This window comes from Vespa crabro, chromosome 2 (genome assembly GCF_910589235.1).
Source record: "Vespa crabro chromosome 2, iyVesCrab1.2, whole genome shotgun sequence".
Lineage (NCBI taxonomy): Eukaryota > Metazoa > Arthropoda > Insecta > Hymenoptera > Vespidae > Vespa > Vespa crabro.
Window position 1 is genome coordinate 3,331,544 of NC_060956.1, and position 16,356 is coordinate 3,347,899.

The 16,356-nt window shown below is 32.9% G+C and overlaps 2 protein-coding genes across 8 annotated transcripts in view; both read left to right on the forward strand.

Annotated features, from left to right (window-relative positions):
* The first annotated feature begins 590 nt into the window (after positions 1 to 590).
* LOC124422065 lies at positions 591 to 4,112 on the forward strand. The gene is made up of 4 exons (XM_046957988.1): positions 591 to 958; positions 1,064 to 1,131; positions 1,235 to 1,618; positions 1,683 to 4,112. The coding sequence occupies exons 1-4, from the start codon at positions 892 to 894 to the stop codon at positions 1,779 to 1,781; spliced, it is 618 nt and encodes a 205-aa protein (XP_046813944.1). The 5' UTR covers positions 591 to 891; the 3' UTR covers positions 1,782 to 4,112.
* LOC124422064 overlaps positions 2,628 to 16,356 on the forward strand; it is a 243,829-nt gene continuing 230,100 nt past the window's right edge. For 5 of the 7 annotated variants that reach the window (XM_046957980.1, XM_046957987.1, XM_046957984.1 and 2 more), the window contains exon 1: positions 2,628 to 4,678. The gene's annotated coding sequence lies outside the window, so the exon portion shown is untranslated. Of the gene's footprint in view, positions 4,683 to 4,909; positions 5,746 to 16,356 lie in introns of those variants that run through there. The other 2 variants (XM_046957981.1, XM_046957983.1) reach the window with 2 other exon arrangements.

Consider the following 16,356-nt stretch of genomic DNA (forward strand, 5'->3'; position numbering starts at 1 on the left):
TAAATGTATTTTCCACGACGTTGTCAGATAATTTAAACTTTATCATTGTTTCCTTTTTGTTCTTTTTATTTTGTTTTTTTGTTGTTTTTCTTTTTCTTTTTTTTTCCTTTTTTTTTTCTTTTTTTTAACCAAATTTTTGAACAACATTAACTATACGTAATCATTTCCTTTTCATAGAGATGGTTGACGATTATTGTGGAAATTTATCGTGGAAATATATCGGGTTTAATCGCCAATGCGTAATATCGAACGTTACGTTCAAGATGTCAAGCTTCTGCTATGGCCGTTATGACTTTATTACTCTGATTAGAACGATGGAAATAGCATATTGTTTAATGTGGTTTTACAATTCTAATGAATATTTATTTTCGTTATCATCCGATAGGATAAAATTTCTTCTTTCAATAAATTGAAATACTACTTTGGAATATTTATGCCACCGTTTATATTTACAATAAGTAAATATTTTAATTGCAACGATCTTCGTCTTTCTATTATTTTTCCTCCATTGCTGTAACGCGTTGACGTGTAATCAGTATAAAGATCTAACGTTTAATATGTTTTTTAATTAATGACGAAGAAGTTAATGACTTTAGAAAATTTTAATATATTTTAATATAATATGGCGACAAGGAAGAAGAGAACAGAGAAAGAAAAGATTCCGGTTCCGGAATTACGTATTCGTGATCCTATGTCGGTTGTTGTTGAAAAACTTGGTAATAGGGATGCACGCGTTAGTGGTGATATAAGGTTCTAACAAATAATACAAATTTTACTTCAAAAAAACGTCTTTAGAGAAAAAAAAAAGGAAAAAAAATCATGCGAGTCCGCATTTACTTTCTTTAACATTTATATTTCATTCTTAGCAAGGAAACCCTGAAGGAATTATTGATGTCATCGTTAATGCTCGTATCTAAAGATCAATCGATAATTTCAGAATCTTTTCGAGATACATTGAGTGAGTACGAACGACAAATATATAAGAAAATGATATTAGTAGAAATTCATTCTATCGTTGTTTTATTTCTCTCTCTCTTTTTTTCTTTTTTTTTTTTTTTTTTAGTGTCAGTTCCTCGAAAAGAAACGAGACATCTTCTGTCAGAAAAAAAAGGTCGGAGAAAAAATAAAAAAGTATATATGTTATAAAAAAAAGAACTGTAGATCGTACGACTACAAATACCTAGAAGAAATGACATAAAACTTTGCGCATGTAATGCCTGTGTAATCTTTTCAGACGAAAATTCGCAAGAGTATAAAAGACCGAAGTGATGTAATATCGGATGGAGATAGTAGATGGGATCTTTACGATGAGGCAAGTACTGACGAAGAAATGAAGAGAACGGAAGGAGAAGAAGAAAAAGAAGAAAAAGACTTACCAAGTTGCCCTAGCTCGCTCACGGAAGACTTAAATCTCTCCTATGATGGAAAATGGTTGAGAAAATACATGAAGATACCATTGAAAATGGCATTCAAAGAAATCATTGCAAAAAAACCTTACGATCCAGTGGGCTATCTAGGCTTTTGGTTACTTAATTACAAAAAAACTCTGGAAGACAATAGACGATCTTTAGAGTTAGAAGAAGAATTATATCATTTAAGATGCATGATGATAAAACCGGTACAAACAAATACGCGATTAGGATAGATTTATGAGACGATTAAGAAATACTATTACGTTTTAGAGGGAAGAAGTTGAGGAGGAGGCATCTGAAGTTAGAACGGACGACGAAGAGGAAAATATCGAATTGGATTGGAATTTTCAACGATACAATAATAATTGATAATAAACATAATTAACTTTATTGAAATCCATCAATATTTTTTATAACATCATTGGTCCAATCGACCATAACATATATTGTATACAATGATGCGTTAATTAAAGAAGAAAAAAATAAAACGTAAGAAAAAGGAAAATAAATTAACGTATCCAAAGAAACTGCGAAGGGTCTGGTCTTCTGTCGGACCACATCCTAGAGACTACTCCTAGCACGTATGAGGCGTGCACAAAGCTCATTGGAACTTGTTATCGTGCCGAGAGATGGTGTCACGGTCGCAGAAGCTAAAGCTCGTTTATTTCCGGCTGGAATCGAGCATCTTCGGCTTCGCTTCGCGCTCCTTATGCGGGGGTGCGCTCAGTTCGAATCGCGCAGCCGCTCGTTCTATCTCGGTGGGCGCTTTATCGAAAAGCGTAGAAAAAAAAGGGGGGAAGAAAAGCGATGGACTAGAGAGGGGGGCAGGGAGTAAAGTGAAGAAGGATAGAGAGAAAGAGAGAAAGAGAGAAAGAGGGAGAGAGACAGAGAGAGAGGGGGGGGAGAGAGGGAGAGACGAATAGATAAATAGATAGATAGATAGATAAATAGATAGATAAATAGACAGATAAAGATAGAGGGAAAGTAAAGGAGAAGGAATTATCGAAAGGTTCGAGTCGCGATCGCGTCGCAAGAGGATGAAGGTTCCTCGAAGGCGCGCGATCGCGGCACGGTGGGTGATAGAAAAGTATAGAAAGTGCTGCTTGGTCGGACGCGTGTCGAGGGAGCAAAAGGAGGAAGAGAAAGAGGTGGTGGTAGTGGTGGTGGTAGTGGCGGCAGTGGTGGTGGTGATGGTGATAGTGGTGGTGGCTGTGGTGGGTGCCCCCTCTCGTTATTGACGCGAGGGTTGGCCGAAAGCGGCGGCCATGTCGGTCGAACGGTTCGCATCTTGATCGCCGGATGGCGCTGCTTCCGTCGTCGCTTCCGTTATCGCGGTCCACTCTGCCTGCGCTGGAATGCCCTCGAGGAGGAGGAGGAGACCGTCGAGCTTTTCTACGGGGCCCCTTTACGCGTCGCGATCAGGTGACTACATCCTAGTCCGACTCCATATATCCGGATGCCTCGTCGTTTCCGTGTTCTACCCGCGTAACAGTTCTCCCGTTTATACGCGATCTTACGTGCCAGTGTCATTGGGTAAAAGAAAATAGGAACTCACGCACGGTGTTGTAGAGCGAACGAAATAAGATTGAAATTGAAAGAGGATAGTGTGAAAAAGGGTGACAGAAGGAAAAGAGGAGAAGAAGGTGGAGGAGAAGGAGGAGAAAGAACTAGAAGAAGAAGAAGAACGAGAAAGAATAAAAAAGAAAGAGAAAGAGAGAGAGAGAGAGAGAGAGAAAAGAAACGGGTGGTCCACTTTCAACGCGGAAGAGAATCAAGGGTGCAAGAGAATGGTGATAGTGGTGTGATGCTGTGTCTTGTTATGACCTCGAAGCTTGCGAACTATTTTTCTTGGATCCGAGCAACGCCCGTTTTCCGAGAGGAAAGATCTTATTTCTAATCTCTCGCCGAGTAAAAAAACGGAATGAGAAGGTAGTTATAGAGAATACGAAAAAAAGAGAGGAATATATATATATATATATATATATATACATATAACGACACAGCATACGAGTAAGGGGAAGGAGAGAGAGAGAGAGAGAGAGAGAGAGAGAGAGAGGGAGGTCGCGGCGACCGAGTTAAAGCGCGAACGCGGAACACGGGAGTGTCGTCCACCATTTTGGGTGCGCGAGGTTATTCGATGCGTGCATGGATACATCGTACGAAAGGGACCTACGTCCTTCCTCATTAGCGAACAATGAAGATCGGCAAATAGGAATGGTGCGCTCGTTAATAAGGGTTACGTCGAATAGGTACGGTGACATAGCTATTATGGAAATCGTGGCTTCAGGTGTCGTGTCGTGAGTTCGAACGGACGGAGTTCGAAGGTTTTGATTGTGGTAGTGGTGGTGGTGGTGGTAGTAGTGGTGGTAGTGGTGGTGGTGGTGCTGCTGCTGCTGCTGCTGCTGCTGCTGCTGCTGCTGTTGCTTGCTGTTGCTGCTATTTCTTCTGGGATACGTGGATATCGTTCGTCTCTAGTGGATTATTGTGCTACGATACATAATAAATAGCAATTACGATAAATAATAATCGGTTCGTTCGTGATTATCCGATTTGTTCTCTATATTCTTTTTAAAACGATTGAAATTGGTCGAAGGATAGGTAAAAGGAGGGTAAATAAAAGAGAAAAAAGAAACGAGAGAGAAGAAACAAAAACAAATTGAAGAAGGAAGGATAAACGAAAGAAGAAAAGGAGGAAGAAGAGAGAGAGAGAGAGAGAGAGAGTGAGAGAGAGAGAGAGAAAGGGGGGGAGGGGGGAAAAAGAGACAAGAAATACGCGCGCATTTGTCATTGGTGTTTAAACTTGCTGATCGTTCGTGTTCGCGAGTTTTCGTTAACCGATCGTGCTGCGTGTTCAGACAGGTGGACACAGAGAGTGCACGCATCCTGAGAAAGAGAAAGACAGAAAGAGAAAGAGAGAGAGAGAGAGAGAGAGAGAGAGAGAAGACGAGAGTGGATGTCTTTGTCTTTCGATGATCGTGAAGACGACGAAGACGACGACGACGACGAAGAAGAGAAAGACGACAACAACAACAACAACAACAAGAACGACGACGACGACGACGACGACGATCACTAGGTAGAAGAAGAAGAAGAAGAAAATTAAGAGAGACGAGTACTACGAGAGGAGTACGTACGCTCGATTGCAAAGCTGCCGAACGCGTGAAGAACGGGTGAGCGGGGAGGAGGTTCGTTAGGACCAACGATCAAGAGAGTATATGACGTTACGCGGATGAAATCGGCTTGGCCGTTAGAAGAGGAAGAAAAAAGTAAGTGGAAAGAAGGTGGGGTAAGGGGGTGAATCGATCAGGATCATTGTCCTTGGACGATGAAGGAAGTGCGCGACAAGAAAAAGTGATAATAATAGAGATATTCCTTTTCCCCCACCCCACCCTATTTAATTTTATTATTATTTCGACAATTACGATCGTACATTATTTATTCTTGATTCGTGTTGTTTCGACGAGGACGAAGACGAGAACGTGCGCTTTCTCTCTCTCTCTCTCTCTCTCTCTCTCTCTCTCTCTCTCTCTCTCTATTCATACACACATACACACGTTCTCTCTCTCTCACTCTCTCTCTCTCTCTCTCTCTCTCTCTCTCTCTCTCTTTTTTCGCATTGAGCAATGACAAGTCAAAAGTTTTCAATCTCGCAGTTTATTTTTCTCGTCGATGGATATCACTTGAACGAAACGTCTAACGAAGGAGGTTATGTTGTGATTTCGATTTTCTTTTTTGTTTTTTAAGAGAGAAAAAAGAAAGAAATAAGAAGAAAGAAAGAAAGAAAGAAAGTAAGAAAAAATAAACGAAAAAAAAGAAAGGGAAGACTTCTTTAAAAAACTGAAATATATATACATATATATGTACACTATATACACGCATATATGCGTATGTATGTATGTATGTATGTATGTTTATATATATTATCGAAATGAACGAAAAGTGTGCATCGTCATTGTTATCATCATTAATCGACGTCGTGATGCGGTCGAGTCGCGGATCACGCGTACAGTGAACTTTCTCGTACAAACGAAACGCTCTTCATTATTATTGTGCCGCGTTCTCAAGTGTGCCGACGATTACCAGTGTTGTTCATATTAAATTCCATGGTTATTATTTCTATCGGCGTTCGACGTTACAAAGACACAAGGGATTACGCGTGGCAACGCAAGTCGACAACGACGACGACGACGACGACGACGATTACGACGACGACGACGACGACGACGACGACGACGACGACGACGACGACGATTAAGACTACGACTACGACAACTACGAAGACAATTACGACTACGATTACTACAATTAAGACATCGCTTTTTGTTCGTTAGACGTAAGTAATCGTATTACCCTTTTTCCACCTTTTTCTTCTTTATTTATTTATTTATTTATTTATTTCTTGTTTTTTGGATTGTTTTGATTTCTTCTCAACCTTTTTTTTTTTTTTTTGCGTTACTTCGTTCGACGAAAGAAAAAGCGCGGGCATTTTGTATAGTTAATCTCATTAAAACGTATTATTGTTTATATGTTAATGTTAATTATTAATTTAATCGTTATTACTCGATTATTATTATTATTATTTTTTTTTTTTCATTATTCTTTTAATTACTTATTACTCGTACGGTTTAAAAGGAATCGAATATTTTAATCTAGGATAAAAGTTTCGTTTCAATGACTCTTTCTCTCTCTCTCTCTCTCTCTTCGTCTATATAACTTTTGTGTAAGCGCGTGTTCTATTTTCTATTATTCTTTGATATTACATAAGGATTCTTATGCCGGTCAAGAAAATAAAAGGGTATTAATTAGAATTCATTATATTCGTTCGAATACAATCGTTCGTATACTTATAGATATTTAATTATCTTTGATCTTTCGAAACGATAAAATTTTACTCAAAGATAATATGTCCAATGTACGTATATATACTTTCATTTACATTTCTATATACTATTAATATTTTCCAAATTTTTATACGTTATTAAATGCAAATCGAATTGTTATTATTAATTCTAAAATTTGAGATTAGATTCTATATTACAAAATATTATCTTTTTACAAATACATATACAAGTATATTTAAATAACAATGAATTGATTTTTTTCTTCTTGGTCGTTTTTTTTAGAGATATAAATTTTATTTTCATATACATACACTATCTCTCTCTCTCTCTCTCTGTGTGTGTGTGTGTGTGTGTGTGTATATGCAAATGGAAAAAAGAAATGATCGATTTTTTTTCACGTCATCTTATTTTTTGTCCGTTTCTTTTTTTTTTTTTTCTTTTCTTTCCTTTATATAACAAATAATATCGCAATTAATTCACAAATTTATAGAATTTACTGAATAATCTTCGAAGTATCAATTCAATGTGCAATTCATTAATCGAACGATCATGAAATATCGAGATTTGTGGCTTTTGGAAACGGCCCGCAAGTATTATGGGATTTACGAAAGAGCTTTTCGAGTATTGCCTACATTCTATTATTGTTGTGTTTTAATCTTTGTTTTTTGTCGTCTTAATTAAAACCATTTTAATATAACTGTTATATCACATTTCATTTCGAGACGATTATTATAATTTCTAATGTTATCTCAGTTTAAATATATATTTTTAATACACTTTTAACAAATATTTCATGTCGATAAAAACAATTATTTCATATCGTAAAAATTTATTTTTATTTAATATATTTAATTGATTTAATATATATAGCCATATCATAAGTTAAACGTTATTTAATTTTTTTTTTCTTTTTTTATTCAGAAAAATAATTAGTATTCGTTCTTTAATTCGTTGAAAAAATATCGTCAATGTTTATGGATATTATTAAGATTTCGAAGGACACGACATGACATTGAAAATATTTTTCTTTAATTTATTCTTTATTCTTACTCACTCTTTCTCACTCTTTATACATATATATATATATATATATATATATATATATATATATATATATATATATATCTTTTGCGCGCGCGCACTCATTTTATCCACCTTTTTCTCTTTACTACTTTATCATGGCTTCTTTTGGAACTTCGCATTGCGCAGTACGTATTGAGTACATTGCAAGTTTAATGGGGAATCATCGAGTATGGAAAACTGGCGTAGTTCCAACATTCTACTCCACCACACTATTCTTTTCGGTTCTTTTTCATTTGGTTATTCATATTTTCAAAGACTCTACCCTATCCATATTATTATTAATGTAGAGAGAAAGAGAGAGAGAGAGAGAGAGAGAGAGAGAGAGAGAGAGAGAGAGAGAGAGAGAAAGAAAGAGGAAGTCGTTTACTTTTTCCAAGAACAAAAAAGAAGAAATAAAGAAAGATTCGTTAAAAGGGTGAGTCAAACGCTCGTTATCATTCGACATATTTTCCTTATTATTCAGAGTAAAACAAAATCAATGTTCCTTTTCTTTTTTTTTTCTATTTTTTTATTTCTCTTTTTTTTGTTTTCTTTTTTTTTTTTTTTTTTTTTCTTTTTTTGTTATAGTATCTTTATACAACGAAAATAATTTAATAGAACGTGTTAGAGATGGCAAATCGTTTCGTTTAATTCACCCTCAATTAAGTATAATTTCTCGATAAATAAAATTAATTATGATTTAAATTTTTAATCGATTGCCATACGATAGCCGTGTCAAATTAACTTATCCCAAAAACAAGGAACGTGATTAATCCCTAAGAGACTTTTTGGGGGATATTATCGTAAAAGTTTTAATTGAGAATTAGAGATAATACTAGATAATAATAGTCGTTAGACTTTAATTTTTAATTTATCTGATTTTAAGAAATTTTATTATTATAACAAACATTTGGATCGCTGTATTCGTTTTAAATAACTTAAGAGATAATGAATTGACGAAAGAAGTGTTGAGATAATACGTATTAAAGAAAAAATTGATTCAATCTAAAAAAATAACAGAAATATAATATATATATATATATATAATAAGAAAGTTATAATTGAAATTTATAAAAGAAAAAGTATATAATATCCAAACTCTCGTTTGATTGGATCAAAAGAAAAAGAAAAAAAGAAGAAAAAAAATCGAAAGGATGAACGTTTAGAATATAAATTATTCTTTCGAACAAAATTATTTTTTTAATGTGCATATATATATATATATATATATATATATATATATTATATACATTTTATAGAGCTTTTAGAATTTAGCAAAAATAAATATTTCAAAAAAATCGATAATTTTCTCTCATTGTTAGAGTTTTCTCTTTCTTCTTCTTATTTTCTTTTCGCGGATCATATCGAAAGATATTATCGGAACCCTTTTACCCTTTTCTTCGGGGGTTAGTTCAATATTGATAAAAGTTAAAGTATATATATATATATATATATATATATATATATATATATATATGTATATATATACGAGAGAGATTACGAGCGAGATGAGAATGTTTATTATCGGATAATCGATCAGAGCTTCTTTGTATCGCGAATGTCGATCGAGAAAGTTTCTTATTTTTATATCGGAAAATACAATTTTTCAATTTGTCAAATTTACCAGGAAGGAAAAGATTTACTTTATACTAGATTTTTCTAGGGAAACTTTTACTGACAAATACAATCCTTCTATCTCTCTATTTTTCTCCCTTGCGCGTACTCGGATTATTTTCTTTTTACGTTGTTCTGTTCTTTTTTTTTTTTTCTTTTTTTTCATTTTCTATTTGTAGATAACGATAGGGAAGATTCTTCTCAAAAAAAGAGAGAAATATATAAAAAGGAGGAGGAAAGGGAAAAAAAGAAAAGGATTTTTCAACGACCAGCCGCTAATCTGCATCTACTCGCGGACCTAATTACGGTTCCCTCGATGTTTGTCTGACCCTCTCCGAATGGCGTTTACTGCCAGGGAAATCCCTGAGCTCGATTGGCTGACCCATTTCCACTTTATCTACTTTATGATCTAACCCGTAATATATATCCCTCTCTCTCTCTCTCTCTCTCTCTTTTTCTTTTCTTGTTCATCTTCGTTTCATTCTCTTGTTTTTATATTTCCTCACGTTTATGCATCCTTTAGTAAACGAGAATTAAACCGCATTGATATATATATATATATATATATATATATATATATATATATATATATATATACGTAGATAAATAAGAAGATAGATATTTAATGTAAAAATCCGTAACTGTCACGAATTGAAAGGAATTGATATTAATTTGACAAGGTATCGATTCGTGAATCTATCGAACGCACATCAGATATAATATGCAGAATTCCTTCTGAGGTGTCATTTTTAAGAATGCCATTGAGAATTCCTTCTCTCCCAACTCAATTTTATAACCCGGCTGCTACTGTCCGTCTAAGAGAATCCTTTTCAGCTGTCGAATTAGAAAACTGAGTTGGTAGAAGTATATATATATATATATATATATATATATATATATGCGTGTATGTGTGTGTGTGTGAGAGAGACCTCAGCATATTGAATGTAAAGCTTCATGGATAATTCGTCGTTCAATCGACTACGATTTAGTTTCTTGTATATCTCGGAACTATTCTCTATCTGACAACTAATCGGAAGGTTAATTGATGGCAACCAACGAGATGCCTCTCGTAGCTTGACATATCTCGTAATCTAATTAAACCATGTATATTATTGAATCGTAATCTGAATTAACATTAATTTATTATATATTTTATTTCATTCTGCTTTTGCTTTCATTTTTAATTTCAAAATTTTATAATAATGAATTAAATCGACACAATTTTAATATTTACAAAATATATGTATATATATATATATATATATATATATATATATATATTTACAAATTAAAATATTTTTTATATATTAATAAGTATATCGTGTGTATGCAGCTGCAGTTTTTATTTAAATCTAATAACACAACCATATTATTATTATTATCTATTATCTGCTATTATTATTATTATTATTATTATTATTATTATTATGATTATTATGATTATTATTATTATTATTATTATTATTTTTATCTGGAACAATATAGAAAGTGTACATTAATAACAATAATAGTAATGTCGTGAAAATGCAAAAAGAGATACGATCACATTTAAAAAGGAAATGAAATGGCGTTGATTTCATCTATGCATTATTTTTAACTTTGCGCATATACAATTGATAACGTTTTGCTTCGCTAACTTTCTATGTTCGAGAAATTGATTCTTGGAAAAAATAGTTTTTTTCTTTTCTTTTTTTTTCTTTTCCTTTCTTTTCTTTTCTCTTTTTTCTTCTCCCACGAGACATCTCGTTTTTAATATATCGTGATCTCCGTCGATGTAATTTCATACAAAATACTTGCCTCCGATATTAACTCTAACGCGAACTAAAGTTGTTCATCGTGCAAACGTATTTCGCAATAAAATATATATATATATATATATATATATATATTTATATACTACAATATACTTTCCTTTTCATTCTTGCTTGAATCAGATTTCAGGAATATTTTTCATTCGAAATATTTTTTCGCATTGAATGAGAATAAGGTGTGGATTTTAAATCTTTATTACGTAAAAATGTATATCTATGTATATATGTGTTTATATATATTTATTTATTATATTTATATCTACACGCACGTACACACACATATGTATATATATATATATATATATATATATATATATATATATATATATATATATATATTTGAGATGTAATGACAATCTTAATCGCGATAAAGATATTAATGGACGTAATTGCTGGAGAAATTAACGTAAAAATCAATAAAGACCAACAGAAAGTTATAAAACGATCCAGCTTCTCTCGTGCTTTTAATGAGACCTTAAGCTTAGAGTATTTTCTTTTTTTTATTTTTCTTTCATTTTTTTTCTGTTTTTTTTTCTGTTTTTTTTTTCTTTTTTTTTTTTTTTTTTAATCTGACATTGATCTGTCATTGATAAATTCAAGATGGAGATCGTCGAGGTCTACCTACTTTTCGTAAGGTTAATTGCTAACACGCGACGATAAGTATAAGCATAAAAAAGAAAAAGAAAAAAAAAAAAGAAAGAAATCAAGAGAAGAAAGAAAAGAATAAAGCGTGAGAAAGAAAGAAGGGGTTGTTGGCGTGTATGTTTAAATTTATCTTTATTACAATGAAAGTGTTATCGAAAAGGGAAAAAAGAAAAGAGAAAGAAGGATAAGAAAATGGGTTTGGTTGAGGTCGAACAACTCGTAAAATCATGATACGTTGTACCATTTTATTAGAAATTATGAGAAGTTCCGTTTTCTCCCTCGTTCCCACCCAACTTCCATATTTTATAATCTATACGATAAAATATCATCTATAAAAGTGAAGAAGAAGCGAGAGAGAAAGAGGGAGAAAGAGAGAAGCCATCTCGTATTTTCACAATAACAGTAGAATCTTTTTAGTTTTAACCCTATTCGATCGCGAGGCTATTGGTACGAGTTCCTCGTAGATTTTCTAACTCTGCTACAAAACTGAGAACTTTTAATCCATAGATTTCGATTCGAGTTTCTCCATAAACTTGAAACTTTCGATTGGTGCTGGTGTTCGCATCGAATAAGCCAACTTTTAAATCACTTATAAACATTCCAATACAGAAAAAGAAAGAAAGAAAGAAAGAGAAAGAGAGAGAGAGAGAGAGAGAAAGAGAGGATTTTTGAAAAAGTATATCAAAAGGTGGATTTTGATTCCCCTCATTCATATTTGCATTTTTTCTTCCTCCTTTTCTTCGTCTTTCTCTTTCTTTTTCTCCATTGTTCTCTTCTTACTCCTTCTCCTTTTTTAGAATTTTTACCTTTAATCAAGTTATCAATAGTTAAGTCCTAAAATATAGTAATACGTATATTTCCTTTCTTCTTTTAATTAACGAAAAGGAGAGAGAAAGAGAGAGAGAGAGAGAGAGAGAGAGAGAGAGAGAGAATTAATGCGAATAGAAAAAATGCGATACGGTCGGTCTAGTCGATGGGTAAACCGTGGATTCTTACGAATATTGTTCCACAGGAAAATAAAAAATAAAAAATAAAAAAAAAAAAAAAAAAGAAAAATACGACAAAAAATATAATAGCGAATGAAGAAATAGAAGGTAGGAAAAGAGGAAAAGAAAAGAAAGGAAGAAAGAAAGAAAGAAGGGTAGAAAGAAAGAAAGAAAGAAAGAAAGAAAGAAAGAAAGAAATGACGAGGAGGCTATTACTTGCGAATTTAATTAAGAAATGGGAACCACTTTTCCATCCTTTTTCTTGCTCCTTTCAGCCAACCCGTTTGCACCCTCTTGCGACGGCAAAAATGCGATTGCAGTAAATGGAATGCTCGTCTCTCTGCTAACCTTATGTAGACTATTTGTAGGCGCGCATGCGCGCTAATACAAATACACGCACATCCCTTTTCATATTTCTTAGTCTTTCCACGTAACTACCCTGGCTTCTCTTATAATTCGTTTTGCGAGCCTTGCCAGCTGGCCACGCCATCGAGTTATACATACTTCTTTTTTATATAGTTCCTCTTTCTCTCTCTCTCTCTCTCTCTCTCTCTCTCTCTCTCTTTCTCTTTCTCCCTCTTCTCGTATGAATCGCGTCTAGAAGTCGAAAGGAAAAGCTCTTGACGGAATTTCAAAAAGAAAAAAAGAAAAGAGAAAGAGAAAGAGAGGGAGAGAGAGAGAGAGAGAGAGAGAGAGAGAGAGAGAGAGAGTAAATGGCCTTGAATAAAAATTCTCGAATAATCGACACTAAAGCCCACCGACGTTAATTATGATCTATGTATTAAAGTCCATAGAATTCATTTCGTAGTGCAAGATAAAAATCGTCATTCGTAGATAATGAAAGGAAACGTAGAACTTACTGTATATTAATCGCTCCTACTTTTTCTCTCATTTTCTTTCCTTTCTTTTTGATTTTGGTTTCTGTTTTTTTTTCTTTGTCCTTCTTTTTTTTAATTTTCATTCATCACTCTCTTTTCTCTCTCTCTCTCTCTCTCTCTCTCTCTCTCGTATCTTTTGGAATTTGCCAAACGCACGAGTGAGTGTGTACGTTTATGTGTGTGAAAGAGAGTGAGAGAGAGAGAAAGAGAAAGAGAGAGAGAGAGAGAGAGAGAGAAAGAGAGAGAGAGAGAGAGAGAGATGAGGGTGTTTCATTAGAACGTTATTCTGGTTAAAATTTCATTTTGGTTTAGGTATTTCTTTTTCTATTTTTTTTTTTTCTTTTCTTTCCTTTTTTATTTTATTTTTATGTTAGACATCAATGAAAAGAAAGTACGTCGCAATTAGAAGAATTTTCGTATTATTATTTCTTTTTTTTTCTTTTGTTTTCTTTTCTTTTTTATATATATATATTATATATTACAATGAAAATATTGTGGAAATTTTTTCTTTTTAATTACCGTAAAGATTAATTAATTAATTAATTAATTAATTAATTGATTAATTAATTATAAGACAAAAAAGAAAAACAAAAAATGCGATCAGACACGTTTACACTTCGCGTTATATCTTCTTCTTTGTGCGTTGTATTAGATTAATCATAGCTTTTAGGAAAAAAAAGAAAGAAAAAAGAAAAAAGAAAAGGAAAAGGAGAAAAAAAATAAGAGACATTCCAATTTATATAGACGATCGTATTCGCGCTACTTTTACTATAAGCTGGCGATATTTATAAACATTTTTATATAGTTCGATCTTATTTTTGACTCTCTTGTTTTTTTTTTTTCTTTTTCTTTTTCTTCTTCTTTTAATTCATCTCCCGAAAGGAATTTTTAGATGGCATAGAAGGCATTTTTTCTTTTTATTTTTAATAATAATCTAAGCAAAATTACTTTGAAATTCTCTAAAATGTAGACGATGTAAAATGTCTATTGTATTCTTACGAACAAATAAGAGAAGGGGACTAAGAGAGAGAGAGGGACAGAGAGAAAGAGAGAGAGAGAGAGAGAGAGAGAGAGAGAGAGAGAGAGAGAAAGAGAGTGAGAGAGAGGGAGGAACTAAAAAATGAAGAGTTTCTTGACTGAAGTAAAGTATACGTGAACGAAGAGAATGGCGACACGGAGAAGAGATTGATTGCTTGCTCGAGGCAATCCCGACTTTGCACAGTCCTTGTGCTTACGTACGTACATAGTCGAGGTCGCCCTTCGTTAGTAATGTTTGCCAAGAGATTAATAATCCTCCTGTCCTACAAGACTCCTCGTAGGACTTGCGTTTAAATGTTTACCCGAAAGCAGCAGCCGTTCAACATGCGTGTCATCTTTTTATCTCTGTGCGCAAGCGACGTCACGGTCTCTCTCTCTCTCTCTCTCTTTCTCTCTCTTTCTCTGTATGTGTGTGTGTGTGTGTGTGTGTGTGTATGTGTGTTTGTTTGTATATATGTGCCCGCGTTTATAAATGCATATCGGTATCTTCGAAATAATTTTATTTCCTTTTTTTAAAAAACATATCGTTCTGTTGTTTCGTTAGATTTCTTCTTTTTTCTTTTTTGCTGATATTAAATGAAAATAATTTTATATTTCTATAATTATTGTTAACACAAAAAAAAAAAATAGAGTACAGTCGTATTATTATTATTATTATTATTATTATTATTATTATTATTATTAGTATTATTATTATTATTATTATTATTATTGTTATAATAATAATAATTATTATTATTTTTATGTATGTTTTTTATTTTTTTGGTTTTCTCATTTCTCTCTCTCTCTCTCTCTCTCTCTCTCTGGTTCGCTTGCTCGTATTATTCTACATTAAATTCATTTGCGAAGTTAACGTACGTAGAAAATTCGTAAAACGTACGCCGTTTTATTGGCCGATATTGTGAGACCGATCGTTCGCATATGTATGATATCTATGTATGTATATACATGTATATATGTATACATATATATATATATATATATGTATGTATGTATATTTTAAAATTTCAAATATTACGGTGTCTCTCGTAGCAGATTGATTTCTATCAACGATGAATCGGAAACCAATGGATTTATTTCTGTCTCTCTCTTTCTCTTTCTCTCGGTAACGCATACGCTTTGTGTTTTTCATGTCGCAAAATAAGTTCTTTTCTATTGAATGTGTGTTTATTAGTTTTTCTTCTTTTTCCTTTTATTTTTCTTTTTTTTTTTTTTTCTGTTCGTTACGTTACGTCGATAGAGAAATATCCGATTTTCGTACATAACGTTTGTTAAATCGCGTGAGAAGCGTTGAGTAACGTGAAAAAAAAAGAAAAAAGAAAAGAAAAAAAAAAAAGAAAAAACCAAAGAAACAAGAAAAAAAATCTAAGAGTATATTAAATATGTAAATATCTATACGAAATTAGTACGTAATTTATTCGATCGATAATTGAATTGCTTTTGAAAGCTTTTATCGCGTTAAATCAATGATACATTTTATCGTAAAAAATTAAAATCGATCGATCGATCGATTGATCATCATCGTTGTTATATTATTGATTTATGATCGATATATGTATGTGCACGGGTGCGTGCGTGCGTGTATGTGTATTATTAGAAATTTCGTTTCTCTAGCCTGACCATGACTGGACGTCTCGTTAGTCTTACGTAATCATGGTCACCTCCATCATGATCCGATTGCATTCTATGTCGCATACGTTTATTGTAGAACGCTTCATTATCGCTAGTTAATTGATAACTTGACATACCTAAACTGGATGAACTTCGTTAATCATCGGAATCTCGTCATAACTCGGCAAAGGTTTCTACCTATTGGAAATAATAATAGCTTTGCGTCATTCAATAATTTGAACAATATGAAATGAAACTCCCTGCCCTCCTTCCTCCCTCCTCAATGTACAATTTTAAATTATATCACGTATATAGGGGTTTTCCCTATATTTTGTTGATAGATAATACATAGATCGCTTATAATACAATCCAATAGTTTCAATGATGTTTTCTATGGTTAAAATGCAATGTTCATTAAAGCCAATCGATTTTATTTTTATTTTCAAGATTATTAGTAG

Coding starts and splice junctions, on each gene's coding strand:
- LOC124422065 (XM_046957988.1), top strand. CDS start 892: ATGTCATCGTTAATGCTCGTATCTAAAGATCAATCGATAATTTCAGAA. Junction 1,132..1,234: donor GTCGGAGAAAAAATAAAAAA/GTATATATGTTA, acceptor TAATCTTTTCAG/ACGAAAATTCGCAAGAGTAT. Junction 1,619..1,682: donor GATGCATGATGATAAAACCG/GTACAAACAAAT, acceptor ATTACGTTTTAG/AGGGAAGAAGTTGAGGAGGA.